The sequence below is a fragment of the Rattus norvegicus genome, chromosome 18 (assembly GCF_036323735.1).
Source record: "Rattus norvegicus strain BN/NHsdMcwi chromosome 18, GRCr8, whole genome shotgun sequence".
Taxonomy (NCBI): domain Eukaryota; kingdom Metazoa; phylum Chordata; class Mammalia; order Rodentia; family Muridae; genus Rattus; species Rattus norvegicus.
Window position 1 is genome coordinate 8,229,929 of NC_086036.1, and position 16,648 is coordinate 8,246,576.

Here is a 16,648-nt window from a genome sequence, read left to right on the forward strand (position 1 = left end):
AAAGGGCATTACTTACTAAAAAAAAAAATCAACCACAAGAATACGATGAAAATTGCCACCTATTTCCCTAAAATTTCTGTCTGTCTGGCCGAACTATTTCTTTGCCACGTCAATACAGTTTGCACACTTACAGAGTATTTTTACACTGTACAGGTTCTAGCCTACGACGTAGTAATTTACAAAATCAAAAAACATGGAAAGTAGGCGGGATTTTAAGATTCTCGTTGAGATAATGTTGACGCAATGTGGTTTGAATTAAGCCACCATCAGTCGCCCACTGCCCACTCGGTAGGAGAGAGACCCAGTGCTGGGATGGACTAACTCTTACATGTGCTCATTAACAGAGCAAGTAATGAGGCAGGGGCAGGAGGATACCTCTGAGAAAATTAAAAATCCACTTCAGAAAGACCACGTAGGTGGGAGCAGAGGATAACTTAGATAAAAATTAAAATAAAATGTAAGTTGCAGCAAAGAACTTCCCTAGCTAAGAGGCCATTTACATTTCAAAGTCCTCTGCCTCTAGGATTCTTAGGTATTAGAGCACCAGGTTTGTCACTGCTGTGGAGACACTTCAATTAAGGCTATGCGGTAGAGCTCTGTGCAAATTAATTAGCTGAGGTTAACAGATTTTCTAAATGCAGTTCTCTCAGACACCCTTAGAGATGTGTAAGATTTGCAGGGAAGGAAAATTTAAATATGACTCACTGATCAATTCTCGGTTCCATATTCAATAGCACTAGGGTACTGATGAATGTGCTCATGTCAGTACTGCAGTACTAACTCAACTTTTACTTGTTTCCCACAAGAACTGAAGGAAGGGGCTTTAAAGTTTGCTTTTGGTAGGTTTTATTTCTGATTTTGATCTAGTCTCGTTGGCAAGAGTTCTCATACAGTCACCATAATGAACTTGATCATATTTACATAGAAAATGAGTCTATATTCGAGATTCACATATGCTCTATGTAGATGAGCTTTCTAGTACTTTCTATAAACAATGTTGTAACAAAAACACAGATTTCATGCCCCCGTCTGAGGCTCAACTTGTTGAATTTGTTCACTATAATGTAGCTGAATATTAGAATTGAGCATGTTTTAATTCAATTAATATATATCACACCTTTTCTGAAATTCAAAAACAATCATTTGTGACCGTTAGAATCAGATTTCTGATAAGTATTCTTCGGACTACATGAAATGTATGCATAAAACGCAGCTGTATGAAGTCTCTTAGTATAAATTGAACACGGAAGAAACGTGAAAACCTTCACAAGGCCAGTAGCCTTCCAACAATGTACATAGGAAATGCATAAGCTTCTCTTTAGTCCTGTGATAAACTCCCTGGGGTCTTATTAGGGAGACTGAAAATCTCACAGTCCCTCTGCCACAGGGAGGACTCAGAGACATTCTGAAGCACTCAGACACACGCTGTAAAGACAAGTGTTTCTTTTAAGATACTACCATTGAGAAGAGGCTGGCCTTCGTGCACGTCCTTCGGTAAGACCGCGCTGTAAACAGCTTCAGGAAATCCAGTCTTGCATAATGCAAGTTCACCAGAAGCCTCCAGAGATGCCTGAAACACAAGAGAAAAATGCGGCCGATGATTGCTGCCTCCTTCCAAAGAAACAGTCCACTTGGCATCCAGCCCCGCTTTTTTTCAACTACCTTGTACAAATAACCTCTGTTTCTGAAGGGTTACAATTAGAATGTAGAGGGCAAAGGGTTAATCTTTCTGATAATTGGAGTTGAAGGAACAAATCCCACTTGTCTATTCCTATAAAATCTACATAATACACATTCCAGGTTTTTCTAAGGACTGACCATTTCCATGAAAATAGCCATTGTGAATGAAGAGAGCCAAGAGGGTGTGGAGCTTGGAGTCAGCCAAATAGTCCCTGGGGCCTGCAAGTCACCCATAGTAACTAGAAGGCTCGTGGGGGGCGAGTATACATTCAAGCACGTACATTCGCATCTAGGTCTTCGTGCTAAGTCAAACCAAACAGTATATGATCTTTAATTCAAAGGATAGGGTTCTATTCAAACTACAAAAATCATTTCAACGAACTTTCTTTTTCATACTTAAGAAAGCAGCTGTATTTTTTGTACCTTCATATCTATTGATATACATGAACTCATAGAGTGTTTAAAACTCAGTCACCCCAAGAAGGGCTGATCAGCCATTAGCATGTCACTACTACTTCTGGCTTCACTGGTGTACCCTCGGGGTGTTTAGACCCTCCATATTCTTATTAACTACAGGATGAAACTTCAAACACAGAAGGAGGAAGAATAAGTAAAGTTCACCATATATCCCGTAGACAGCGTGTTAAGAACAGTCTTTAGTAACACAACAAATCAGAGAGAAAAAATCACTGATCCACACTCCCCCCAGTCCCAAAGACAGAACTCCAAACAGGGAGTGACTGGATGAAGCAATTCAATTCACTTTCTTAATTAAAAGAATCCCTGAATTACACATGAGTTTGGAAATAATGATGTTGCAAAAAAAATTCATCTAATAGCTAATGTGCTCTTTTCATGTCTATGGAAATTTTAAAAAAACGTAAACAGATTTACCTTGTACTGAACATTGCACGGTATTTAATCTGAAAATATTATTAGAAGCAACTAGAGGGGTGGGAGTTTAGCTTTTTGGTGGCAGATTTTGATTGTCATCCAGAAAAATTGTAGAGTCAACTAGGGGACCACCGTGGTACACTTTTGCATGTATCTGTGAGGACATTGACAAAGAGGATCAACTGAGTGGGAAGAGGTGGGCTGAGCGTAGGTGGCACTGGCCCATGAGCTGGAGGAAACAGACAGCCAAGTTCACTCCTCTCTTCTCTTTGCTTCCTTTCTGCTGCGAAGACCAGCCTTAGCTACAGATGACAACACCCACGTAACACTCTGTCCCAGTGTAAGGAGACCAATGGCCGTGGAAAGACACTTAGAAAACCAGGAGTCTAAACAATATTGCCTCTACTAGTTGCTTCCGTCAGGTATTACAGTCAAACAGACAGAAGAGAACCAGTACAAGACCCATCACATCCACGGCAGGTTCGAGTGAAGTCTGTGTGAAGAGAAAACACATAAAATCAGGGACAGAGGACCCAAGCTCTTCACCCAAGAGTGGCTATAGAAACTGGGGGGATAACCTGGCAAAGTCTATAGAGGATGACTGTGGCTACCCCTACACTGTACTATGTCACCAGAGAAGCTCTCACCTGGGTGCCCTAGTAGACACATGTACAGAACCTCACTAAAGCATGGCCGTTTCAGCATCTACAGAGCACTCAGCCTCCCATCAACAGGAGAGTGGACCGATACATTTCCCCACACTCAGAAAGAGAAATATCCAACAATGTTAAAACAGAAGAGCCGGTCAACAACAATCCACATAGGACCCTTGTCAAAAGGACAACGACATAACAAGCAAACAGAATCAGTACCTTAAATCACAGACAATGTGGGCAGGGGGACCATACATCAAGCTCAGGACAAGCATAAGTAAAAGAACACATTTGCGTGGCATTCAGGACTAAACCTGAAGGCTAAGCATATGGCACGAGAAGTCGCTCTGAGAAATAAATAAATAACAAAAATGAGACTGGTGATCCCATTTATACAGAATTTCATTGGAAAGGTAGTCAGTGCCGCGGACCCATACAGCTAGAAGGAGACTTTTAAGATAGAAAAGGCAGTAATCGCAGCCGTCCCACGGAAGGGAAGGCTAGGACGTGCAACACGAGAACGGCACACAGATGCCTGCCTTCAAACTTATCCACAGTCACTCACGTCTTCTGTAAAGCAGGTGAAGCAGCGAAGTAAGCTATGAAGACTGGTTTAGGCATGTGGGTACAGCCTGCATTACTTCCAATATGTCCCCATGCGACCAACTCCATAATCAAAGGGACCCAACTCAAAGCCAATTGAGAGGTAAGACAAGAGGTCTCCCCTACTCGAGGGTAACATGCAATTAGACGCACCAGTCCTGTCCTCCCGTAGATCCCAGTTGCATGCATCCCGGGACAGAAAAGACACCTGGTAAAAGGAAAGCTGAGCTCACGACACAAATGAAGAGAACGCCCCAGTCCGACGTATTAAGGGGACAGATGTGCCATAAGCCTGTATCTCACTGCAATGTTAGGGATTAGCCCCTTTGCCCCCAGCACACATTTAAAACCATGAGGGAGCTGTGGAAGGTTCTTGTCAAGGTACATGGGTCATGACAGAGCTGGAGGGGTGACCAGACAGAAGCAAACTGTGAAAGACAAGACAAGAACAGCCCCATTTCATCCTGGATACTGGGGTGTGTGTGTGTGTGTGCGCGAGTGTGTGTGTGTGCGCACGTGTGTGTGAGTGTGCACATACATGTCAGTGCACAGCAGTTGAAGAGAGAAGCTCTCCATGACTGGTAAAGTCTAAAGACTGTGGGCAAGTAAGTGCTCTGTTCAACTCTTAGATTCATGTATTACCTATGCAGAAGAACTGGCACCAATAGTATCCTGGTCCAAACTTACAGGAATGAGGTCACAGGGTTCCTTCAAGGCCATCTGGAATAAGATGGATGTTATCTTCTCATTGTTTAGTCCCCTTTCCATGGAAGAAAAGGGTTTCGCTCTGCTGCCCTTTTCCCCGTCTCTGCATACACAGTCTTCCACCACGCCAGGGTGCCTGCCTGCCTCATCAGCCCATGAGTGATAAAGAGAATCCCCCACAGCCCTTACTGCTCATGACGGACACCAGGGGAGCCCTGTGTTACTGCAAGATTTTTGTGTTCACTTCCAACAACTACTTAATTATTCTTCCCTAAGACAAAAACGGATCCACAAAAGGCATGCTGTTACTAATTCATGCAAACATTTCTATCATTGTCTGTATTTCAAGCTGGACATGGTGGTACATGACTGTAATCTCAGGACTTGGGAGGTAGACACAGGAAGGTCAGAGGTCAAAGGTCACCCTCAATTACAGAGCAAATTTGAGGCTAGCCCGGGCTATACAATATATACGGATATATAATTATATGTATGTATGTATCTGTGATATACTACATTCTTTCCCTTTTCAAACTAACGAAATCAATATGTTAAACATCAGCACTCAAGTAAATACAATTTCCTAGAGAGATTTTGTTTTTACTTTATTTCAAGTACTAGGTTAGTAAATTCCCTGTTTTTTAACTACATTCTCCCAGGCTCAGGTTGGGCTGGGGTCAGGTCTGAGATTTGCAGAGACTAACTTGTTGGCAAGAGGACGTACTCAGGCAAATCTACTCCTGCAGCCTCTTGCATTAACAGAAACAGCTTTTGGATGTGGAAAGTTCTCTAGGTAAACCACACTTAACGTTGGGCCCTTCTACAGTAATGTTTCTTGACCAGCAGTGTTTTTGCCCCATTAAGCATACAATAATCTCTCATATTTTAGGTTGTAACAGTATGGAGGGGCCACGCTGGCTTCCAGAGTTGGTGAGACCAGGGAGGCTGACAAACTGGGTCACACCCAAGACAGGATTCATGATGATATATTTAACTCGAATGCCCCAAAAGCTAGACTGGTATGACAACCCACAACAAAGGGGTGTCTGCCTACCCTTCATACTCCCATGTAGGAAGTCCACAGTCTCAACTATGCAGATGAAGGAATTCTCCCTCAAGCTCACTGTGTACCTGAAAGGAGCTGAGAATTTTACATATTCTTGTACGTGCATAATTCAGTGAGCGAGGTTTTATAAGTCAAACACTAAGCGCTTGAGCTTTGCTGATCTCTTGCAAGTTCCCAACTTTGTCGCTGAAACTCGGACGCAGTCAAACTCTGGGCAAATGAACGAACAACACTACACTAACAGGACTGAACCCTGATTTTCAGCATAAGTGCACCCCACCGAACAATGTAGGGATCGTTTCTGGCCGTGCAAAAACACAGAACTATCTGTTGCAGATCCTTGGGATCAGTTAAGTTTTAGACAACATTGGTTTCCCAGTTGATTATCCTTAAACCTCTTGGGTAGGAAGAATAGCAGGATTTTACAGAGGAGCAAACTGGTTCTCGCAGGAAGTGAAATACCCAAGCCACATTTCCACACAGTGAAAGAGGCAGAGTCCTAACTCTGCTGCTTTTCCAATTACAAAAAGCACAACTTTGCCACCCTTTGGAAAATGTGGTTCTGAGTGTTCATTTGCCACCTGAAGGAGAATGAGGCTCAAGAGCTCAAAGCTCCCGGGTGGAGATGTGTTCAGCCCAGGGAATCAATATGAAGGCTCAGGGGAAGGGGTCCTGAGGTCTCCCCCAAAGCGGCTTGTAGTAGCAAAGCAGAGGGGCCTGGCAGGGAACTGTGTGGCAGGAGCTCTCTGTCTGAGCTAAAGTGAGACAGCAAGAAACAGCACATGCCTGGGGAATGACAATGAGCTCCCTGGGGTGCGACCCAAGAGGCAAGGCAGGAAGTCAAAAGCTGGGGAGTAACACATGGTCAAATCAAAGATGGCCGTGAGCCTGGGGTGGTTGTCCTACCAACTGGGGCAAGGATGATGTTTCTGTGACCAGCAAACTGTGTTTGATAGAGAATCCTCCAAATCGCTTTCCAGGAAGTGGGGGTGGGTGAGGAGTGATAACTAGAGAGACCCCTTAGCAAACAGACTTAATGAGGCTGGGAATGAAGAATGGACAAATTTTATCAACATGCAGTCAGTTAAAATCAACAGCCCTCGGTGAGACCCAGGGGCTCACAGAGGCGGGAGGAGGTGAAGTGACTTTCTTCTGTCCCAGCCGAGTGACTTTGAACATGGGCGCCACAAACTGGAAAAGATAATCGCGAAGTTATAATGCCAGGAAGAAAGTGCTAAAGAAGCAGAAAAGAATGGGTGATTAATCTAGCTGTAGAAGTCAAAGAGGACTCCATAGCTCAAGTGACATTTAGGCCTTGCCTGTAAAGCTGATTACAAATTTTCCAGGAGGATGGAAGAAAAAAAATAAACGTGTCCAGGCAAAAAAATCACAGAAGAACAAAGTCCCCAGGGATTCGTGCTGCATTTTTAGCCAACCACACCAGCACTGATAAGGCATAGCTTCCTGTCCTGCTAGTAGTTTTCTTGTGAGGTTGATTTGGGTCTCCTGGAGCAGTCTGTTTTTACATTTAGCCCTCCAAAATTTGATCTCAAGAAATTATTATTCCAGCTGGCTTTTGCACACCTCGGATTTATACATCAAGAAAGTATAAAGATGCTACTGAGCTGCTAGAGACAGACTTCGAGCAGATGTCCAGGTATAGCTTTCCTAGCTGACTCAAGTTTATGAACCACATTCCTGAGGACAGTACCCACATTTGAATCCTGAATGCTGAATGTTTTCCGCATGTAATTTCAATATACCAGACTGCCTGACTGTGTGTTCTCACCAGTTGCTACCACTGTGAGATCCCCCAAACATCCTAATTCTCATGTAAAAAAAAATGAGAGTACTAAAGATAGCACCCACTCTCAGGGCAGGTGTGAGGACGAGCTGTTAGTCAGAGTGCTATTAGCACCGCTAAGACACCATGCCTCTGACTCATGGGTTATCTGCTCTACAGCCCAGCAGTTTCCAAGCTGGTTCAGCTTGGCACACCATCTGGCACCTTTGTTAAATACAGATTCTTGTAACCCAAGACTCACTACCACAGAATCTCAAAGAATGTGAGTAGGTATTTAACAAGCGGCTGTTTTCACAATCATCTCTCAACTTACTGTCTTTTGGTCCTAGTCTTCGAGATTAATAAATTCGCAACAGAAAAGGAGATGGAGAAATGATTACTTTTACATGCTTATTTGTATTGCTTTTGAAATTCTGTGTATGTGTGCATGCACACGCTCACGCCTACACTATGTGCATGCTTCTGAAAGTAACAGAAAGATGAGGAGTGGCTTGTTCTGTCACTGTCCTTATTTCTGAAACACGGTCTCTCAATGAAGCTGGAGCTAGGCTGGCAGCCAGCGAGCCCCATTCATCCTTCCTCTCTGCCCCCAACAGTTACAGGGTTAAAGTCAGGAATATAAGCATACCGGGCTTTCACAATCTGAACTCAGGTCCTCATAGTCTTTTAAGATTTACTTTATTTCTATGAGTCTTCAGACACACTAGACAAGGGTATCAGATCCCATTACAGATGGGTGTGAGCCCGTCGTTGCTGGGAATTGAACTCAGGACCTCTGGAAGAGCAATCAGTGCTCTTAAGTACTGAGCTATCCCTCCAGCATGGTCCTGATGCTTTTTAAAGCAAATATTTTTATCCACTGAACTATCCCTCCAGCACCTAGCTTATTCACAGCACTGTTCTACTGCTGCAAAAAGATCACCATGACAAAGAGATAGCATGGGCTCCTGAAACTACAAAAGCCCCACCCTTGTGACACACTTTCTCCAAGAAGGCCACACCTCCTCATCCTTCTGATCCTGTCAATCAGATCTGCTCTCTGGGGACCAAATACTGAAATATATTAGCATCTGAGGGCCATTCTCATCTAAACCACCACAACTCCTATCTCTGTCCCTTAGAACGTAATTGTGAAAAAGCATTCTTTGTTTTGCTTTCGAGACAGTGTCTCACTATATAGCCATAGGTGGCCTCACACTGTAGACAAGGCTGATACTGAAATCAGAAATCTGCCTGTCTCTGCCTTCCAAGTGCTAGGAGTAAAGCGATATGAAAAAATTCTTCAAGAACAGAATATACTAAGAATTCCCCACTTAGGGTAAAAACAGCCTTGATTATCTACAACAGCAAATAGCCAATAATCCTGCCTAGGGCTGTGTCCATAAGTTTTAAACAACATTATTGCCTCACCTGACTCTCCTCATGGGTCCTCTGAGGGGCAAAAATGCCAGCATCTCTATGATTTGGTTTAAAAATGGCATCTTCTTGGTTCTGTTGTTTTGCTATTAATAGAGACATCACCTCATCCCCGCCCTGTTATCTCTCTCTTCTGCACCACTGCTCAAAACTGACAAGCAGTTGGCCAGTCCTCAGACGACTAGAACAAAATTCACGATGGTCAGATGATCTGAACTCATTTACTGCCGCTCTGCACTCTCACACAATCAGCTCACCTATCTTGAGTTTCAATTTCCTCTTACAAGTCTTTGCTCTCCTCTTCCTGGCTGGAGACCGACCTCCTTGTCTATAACGGCACAAGTGGAACCGGAGTTGAGGAGTTCGGCTTGCCGATTACCATTATTCTCTCTCTTCTGATTCTGAACTCACAGCACTGAGGCTTTTTGACCTTGTTAAATTTTTCCATTGTCTCTATACCATGCGCTTTAAAACCCGAATCTATTTCTTTAAGTTTCTGTTCTTGGGATCAGTTTTTACTCTCCCCTTGGGGGTGGACCTGCTTTTTAATTTTCTCCACTCTAGAATCTAAGCTTTTAAATATTCTGCGCAGAGGCACGGTGAACTGATTCTCTAGCCACCTCATCTCTGCCTTATTCTCGATTAGTTATGATGATTCCTGGGAGTTTCCCTTCTGCAAGCAAGCCCGTACCTTGAAGATGCATTGCCTTTTCTAACCAAAAGAAGTCTAGCCTGTGTTACCCTAAGTCCTTAATAAACAGATTTCTCCTCATTTTTTCTTTTTACTTTCAGATTCCTGTAATAACAGTCCATTCAGAAGACTATGGAGATTGCCACATGCAGACGTGTGGACTCTTTCTTAAAATACATCTTCCCCTACTCTACAGAATGAACAGCAGTCATGTGTAGGGTGCTAAGAAGGAAGGGCCTTATCAAACCTACAAAGGCTCAACTCAGCCCCTACCCATCCATTTCCCTGAGGCTATGCATTTTGCCTTGCTGCCGGGGTGCTGGGATACACTCTGGGAGACACAGAGGCTACTTGTGGATGTTGGGTTTGTGGTGACACTCTGCTCAGAGGAAGTGAAATGTAGCCTAAGCTGGGGCCTCAACCTATTTCCTCCAGGTGAGACATTGCACAGGCTCTCTCATGAAGACTGGATGAGGTACCAGTCTACAAATATGGTAGAATATTATTAGGAATCATCTTATTGACTTTTTTTTACCAGCAGTATTTGATTTTACCCTACATCTCTGGGCTTTCTATTCTCTGGTTCTTGGTTATGGTAGACGTGTCCAGTAGGAGCAGTAACAAACCAAGGCCCAATTTGACCTAAGTCCCACTCTATGATTAGAAACCCCTATTACCATTACCCTAGCATGATTTGCAGACAAGACAGACTGTAGGTCAAAGGTTTTGTGGCTGGGTTGCTGTCCATGTTTTCTTACGGTAGCCCGCAGAGTACCTTCCTGCACTAAAGAGACTAAAACAGGGCTGCAGGCTGGACGTGGGTGCCAGATTTACTTCTCTGTGCACATTGAGTTGTGCGATGGTGCTGTCATCAGCAGTGGAGTCCACTGTCAGTCTGCAGAGAGCAGCCCTTAGTCTTAGCAACAGCCTCGGTTGTTCGGGGGATTTTGATGGGACTCCCTTGGCCAACAGTTCAATCGACTGCAACCCAGTCCTGCCATTAGAAAATCTTACCTGACTATAAGAGACAGTTAATAGAAGCTTTGAGACATACTTTAAAGGCAAACAGTGGAGGGGCTGGGATCGGTTCAGCAGGGACAGGGTAGGTTTGCTCTACACAATGCAGTGGGTTCCGCCACCCCATCCCCCAGCAACAAAAGAAAGTAAAATGTAGAATGTAGGAAGATTGTAAAAACGTAAAGGGGACTAAAACCAAGAATTAATTCATAAAGAAGGAGGAAAGAAATGGAGTGGCATTTCTTTTACAGTATGTGCTTTAGGGGTTAGAAGGTACAAGGAGTACGAGTGAGGGATACAACTATGGTAATATTTTCATTGTACATCTTCCTAATTCTGTGAGCAAACATAAGCAATTAATGAAGACAGCATTCAGTGGTTAGATAGATGCATAATAGATAATGGAACCATTTAAAGTCAAATTCTGGATGGCTGAATGTTTGACACGTGTTAATCAAATATATCAGAATACAAACATTTGCCAAATTTCTTATATTTGATGGGCTTTCATCCATGGTGTTGGGAGCTATGCTAGGATTATTCTCAAGGAAGGACGACCACTGCTCTTCTGTGTCAGCAATGACACTGAACTGTTCTTAAGGAAGCATCCAGCATTTTAGACAGCTCCGTGTGTGTGTGTGTGTGTGTGTGTGTGTGTGTGTGTGTGTGTACATATGTGTTGATGCATTTGTGTGTATAAGGGTATACAAGCACATGTAGGCTAAAAGTGAACTCGGGGCTGTTCTTTAGCACACTGCCTACGGTGGTTTTTGAACTTGTACTTCTGGGGTACCTAGGCTTGCATATTAGGCAAGGCCGGCTGGCCAGCAGGCTCAGGGATCCTCCCTTCTCTACACTGGGCTCTGATGTGGGTTCCAGGGATCGAACTTGGGTCCTTATGCTTACACACCAAGTACCTTACAGGCTGCATTATCTTTCTGAAAATCCTACTGTCTTAGTCAGGGTTTCTATTCTTGCAGAAACATCATGACCAAGAAGCAAGTTGGGTAGGAAAGGGTTTATTCAGCTTACACTTCCACATTGCCTGGAACCAAAGGAAGTCAGGCCTGGAACTCAAGCAGGTTAGGAAGCAGGAGCTGATGCAGAGGCCATGGAGGGATGTTTCTTACTGGCTTGCTTCCCCTGGCTTGCTCAGCTTGTTCTCTTATAGAACCCAAGACCACCAGCCCAGGGATGGCACCACCCACAGTGGGCTGGGTCCTCCCACCTTGACCACTAGTTGAGAAAATGCCTTACAGCTGGGTCTCATGAAGGCATTTCCACAACTGAGACTCCTTTTCTGTGAAAACTCCAGCTTGTGCCAAGTTGACACACAAAACTAGTCAGTGCACTCACCAAACTCTTTACCCTTTCTTTCCCTTCATCACGTTCTTGAGCAGTTCAGAGCCATGGCCATTTGCCCATCTTTTACCCTCCTCCATTGCAATCACTGTATTATTAAGATGTGTCTTTTAAAATCTCTAGTAGTGTTGCTTTTAGTCTTCTGATGTCTTTCTTTTCATCACAAGTGGACGATGTAGAATCAAATAGCAACTTGATTGTCACAAGAAGCCACAGACCCTATAGAAAATGAACTACTAACCATAGCTCAGCCTTACCATATACTAGCTTAGAGAGGATTCCAAGTCTGATGTACCAGAATGCGCTTTGAAATATTACCATTCCAGGGGATGAGCTTATCATAGCTTGGAACAAGACACAGACCACTCCAGGCATTGTTCAGGTGGACCTGTGCAACCCCAGACCAAGTCTGTCCATATGGAAAAAGCATCCAGCGGTTGCTAGTCTGGAGCTTAACATTAAGTGTACTGCATGGTTAACAGAGTGAGTAACAACAATTTACCTATAGATTTAGCTGCCTTCTGCAAAAGTTTAACACAGCCAGCAGATGATGGCACAGGCTGCTATATAATTAGGTTGCCATTAAGAGTTTCAGAAGTGCCTAAGGCAATTCCAGAAGAGATGGTCAATCCCAGCTTAGATTGATTTTGCCCTATCAACTCATTACACTCGCCAGAGACAGCAACATGCTTATATATAATATTTAAAATGTCAAACAGGATAGTGCTTGGCATTAGACTGAATTTATAATCAACTTGGGAATTCATTCAACTAAATACACTGAATATCAATGAAGACCGGTATCTACTCAGTGCTTACCATGGGCCAGGAAGTAGGCTAATATGTCTTATAAGCCTCAGACCTTAACTATGACCTCAAAACAATGCTGTAGGGTAGGTGTTGGTAGTGAGGTATTTTTTTCAAGCGAGGCTCTGAAGTTTATCTCATTAGCTCACGGCTGTTAATCACAGCAACACCAAATGGTTTGGGGGTCACTTTTCACCATTTTCCACCAACACCCCAAAGTATCCAGTCTGTGACAAATACTGAAAGACAACCAAAGGCTCGGAGCTAGAAACAGCTCAGCAGCTAAGAGCATTTGCTACTCTTCCAAAAGACCTGGGTTTGATTTATTAAACAACCACAGGACCTCACAAGCATGTATTTCTAGTTCTATGAGATCCTATGTCATCTTATAACTTCCACAGGAAACCAGGCAGGCATATGGTACATGGATATACATGCACCATTCATACACATAAAATAAAGCATTCCTACACACAAAATAAAATAAGTAAATCTTTAAAAAATGCCTACTCCCATAATTAACATATCTTAATATACCATGCTCACTTCTGATGTGCGGTATAATTGAGGGCATGTTCACATATGATATGTGGAATAACTGAGGACATGTGCAATAAGGTAGAATGTTCACACGGGATATATAAGATACACAAAATTGCTTCTGTGCTTCTATTTACTGTGAAAAAAAATACAGAGAAAAAGACTATCCTAAAGTTTTTTTAAAAATATCTTTCAAAATCAAAGCCCTACTTATTTCTAAATAGTTCTTGGAGAGAAGGAAGTAAACACAGAGATTACTCTAGTCCTAGTAGGACTTCCATGATGTCCGGTGGTGATACTGATGAGAGGGAACTGACAAGATGGCAGTCTCTAATCATCGCTGCACTCTCTGCCCTCCAGAGCCCCTTCGCGCCTGTACAATTCACAAGACCTGCACCGCAGCTGCACTTTTAAAATGGTTGCAAATACTTACAATACCAGCAACTCTGATTTAACTGGAATAGAGGGGTCATGGTGGTGACTTATCTATGTTCTTAATAAGATAAACAAACACAATCCTGTTATAACATTATTCTTGAGTGAAAACAATATTGAAGGCACAGCTTCCAGAAGCAAACAGCGGCTAAAGGAGGAGACCTTCAGTTAATGCAGAATGCAAAGCTCTCTCTTGCTTGGTCCGAAAGCAGCATCCTGCCCAGAGTCTAACCTACCGTGGTAGAAAGGGATGGATGCAAGGCTCCGCATGGAGAAATACTGCCCAGCTAAGATTCTCGGTTCCAGTTTCAATTCAATAGCCAAGAATGAGCTTCCGCCCCTGGGTGTCAGAAAGGACTTCGGCCTGGCATTTGGGCAGTTTCAGTGTGAGCACTCTAGAGAGGGGAGTGCTGTTTTTCCTGGAAACTCTAAAATCTCTCCCTCTGGGCTCTGCCCCAGCCCTGAGTGATAATATCAAAGCGAGCCCTGGAAGAGACATTGCGGACTCTCTGAAATCCTTACTTCTGTGTTGTTTCAACCTCACTTGCCATTTTCACTGTCAATGTCCCATCAGAGCTAGGTGAACTTTCAGAGGCTGCATGACACCATCAATGCAAAGCGCATACAAGCAAACAAGCAAACAAACAAACAAACAACAGAGCCATCTAAGCCAGACATTAAAGTGATGAACACCACGGAGAGGCTCGCTTCTACTCGTCCCATTTCTTCCTTTGGAATTCTAATTTGGCAAACAGAGGCGACTCTTCAAACATACTATTACTTGCTTTTTCATAGGCAACAAGTTGAATTTTTAACGGGTTAATAAATATCGCACAATTTTCTCGGGTTAGTTTCTCAAGAGTAAACACTGGTATGTATTACCCACATTATAAACGCTCACTGAGTACGCAGCGATCTTTAACCGTCACGGAGTGCTGAAACTAAACACCTTGAGTACTGATGCTCCGGGGGGAAAAGGGAGATGAACTCGTGTTGCCTGAAGGCTGCATACTCGAGAACAATCTGAGCAGCTGGTGCCCAGCCTGTCTGCCATGCTCCCACCTGGGAGCCACCCGCCCTCAGAAAACAAGAGGAGTGATCTCATTTTCCTTGTTAGGACATCACAGGTCCCCTGTAGGACTTAGGGCTGGAGCATGTGGGATTTCAGGATTCCGTTCTAGCACTGAAGACAGGTCCAGGGACCAGGGTCACGCCCTCCGACCCCCGCACTTAGGGGACCCCTGCTGATGTTTTCCAGTCTTGCCAACTGATTCCTCAGGCTGCAGGCTTGTGTTTCACTTGGTTCAGAACCCAGCAGAGAGTAGAGGTCCTACTTATCGGGCAACTTCAAAGACTTGAACATTTGGTGAACCACACTGCAACACTGACCACCAAAAAAAAAAAAAGAAAGAAAGAAAGAAAGAAAGAAAGAAAATAGAAGAAAAGAAAAGAAAAAAAGAAAAGCCAACTGTTAGGGAATAAAATAAAAAAGGCCATTTTTCAAGTCGTGCACACATTTAAACTTGGTGGTATGGAGGTTTGATTATGCAGTGGCTTTTTTTTTTTTTAACTTGGGCAGGTGGCTTTCAAGATGAAGAGGCTTTAATTCACAAACCACATGGTGCTTTGATCTTGGTATGTGACCACAACTTGGTCCACCGAAGTGGTTGAGAGACAAAGCAAACACAGTGGGCCTCTGAGATGGCACAAGGCCAAGAGGGCTCACAGAGGGACCAGGCTGCAGTGACTAGCCAATCCCGCACACTTGGGGCATGGGCTGCTGCAGTCTGGCCACGGCAATGATCAGAGATAGTGTGGGATTTCCAGGGGTTCCTGTGAGCCTTGGCCTGAGCCAGGAGTCACAGAGGAACCAAAAAAAAAAGAGAGATTATTTCAATATCTTCTGCTTAAAGACTAGCAAGGAGTACAATATTGCTATTTTTAAATGACAGTGACCTCAAGAGTCCTAGCAAGGATCTCACTTTAAATTATTCATGACAGCTCAATGAAAGCTGCAAAGAATTGGCTATCTTCGCCTCAAATCCCTCTCCAAATTCAGGGGCACAGAGGGCACAACCTGGATTCTAAAGGCTTGGCCCAGAGCCAAGGGTCAGCCCCAACCATGTGATCAGGATGACCTTTCCAAATGAAAGGGAAACCTACCCTTGAAGGTGGCCTGCTTTGCTTTGGCCAAGGAAATGCCATTAGTGCCACAGTCAGGGAAGGGGACCTTTGTGGCAGGAAGCAAAGAATACCTGATCCCTGCACAGCCTGCTCGCCACCAGGCTGAGCCGAGACTAATGCCAGCATTAGCTGCCACAATCCAGGAACCCAAAGGGAATGGACCTTTGACTGCACTGGCTATGAAGTGAAACTCCATTGGAAAAGGTGTCCACTGGGAGGTTAAGTTTAGCAACTGTGCCACCCTAGTGGGGAGGAGAAGGGGGTCACTCCTGCAATATTGGGGATTCCTTCAGGACACTGACATCTGATAGTCAAGTTCCTTCACCAAAGGTTCTGAATTATCCAGTGGCCCCACTTCACACTGGTCTTTCTCATCGAGTATGTTCTATGGCATAGAGTCTGGATTTCCACCTATGAACTCTTTAGTTCAAGGGATATGGAGTATAGATCAGAAGTTCAGACAGCCTCACATCCATAAAAAAAAAAAAAAAAAACCCAAACTGAACCTTGTTCTCAGCTCACTCACAGGCATCCGCACACATCACGAATCACTGTTGTGGCCTTTGAAATACAAAGACTGGCTCTAGGGAACAGTTCTACCCAGCATAAGTCTTCCAAGATCAGGGCTTCGTATGCTTTCTGTAGCCTGCTAAGATGACTGCGTTAATCATCTTGCACACCCCACTTGGGACTCTAAGATGTGAAACTATAGACCTGTGGAGACATAGTGGAACTGGGAGAAAGAGCCTGCTGACTGAGGCTTATTTCCTCTAGGGCTTCACCCTATTTCT

At 43.9% G+C, this 16,648-nt stretch overlaps 1 protein-coding gene across 1 annotated transcript in view; it reads right to left on the bottom strand.

The window, feature by feature from the left end:
• Window positions 1–16,648, bottom strand: part of Cdh2 (cadherin 2) — a 214,192-nt gene that overhangs the window by 178,832 nt on the left and 18,712 nt on the right. Inside the window, exon 2 of the mRNA NM_031333.2 lies at window positions 1,459–1,570. Within this exon, the coding sequence (NP_112623.2) occupies window positions 1,459–1,570 (112 nt within the window). The remainder of the gene's footprint in view (window positions 1–1,458; window positions 1,571–16,648) is intronic.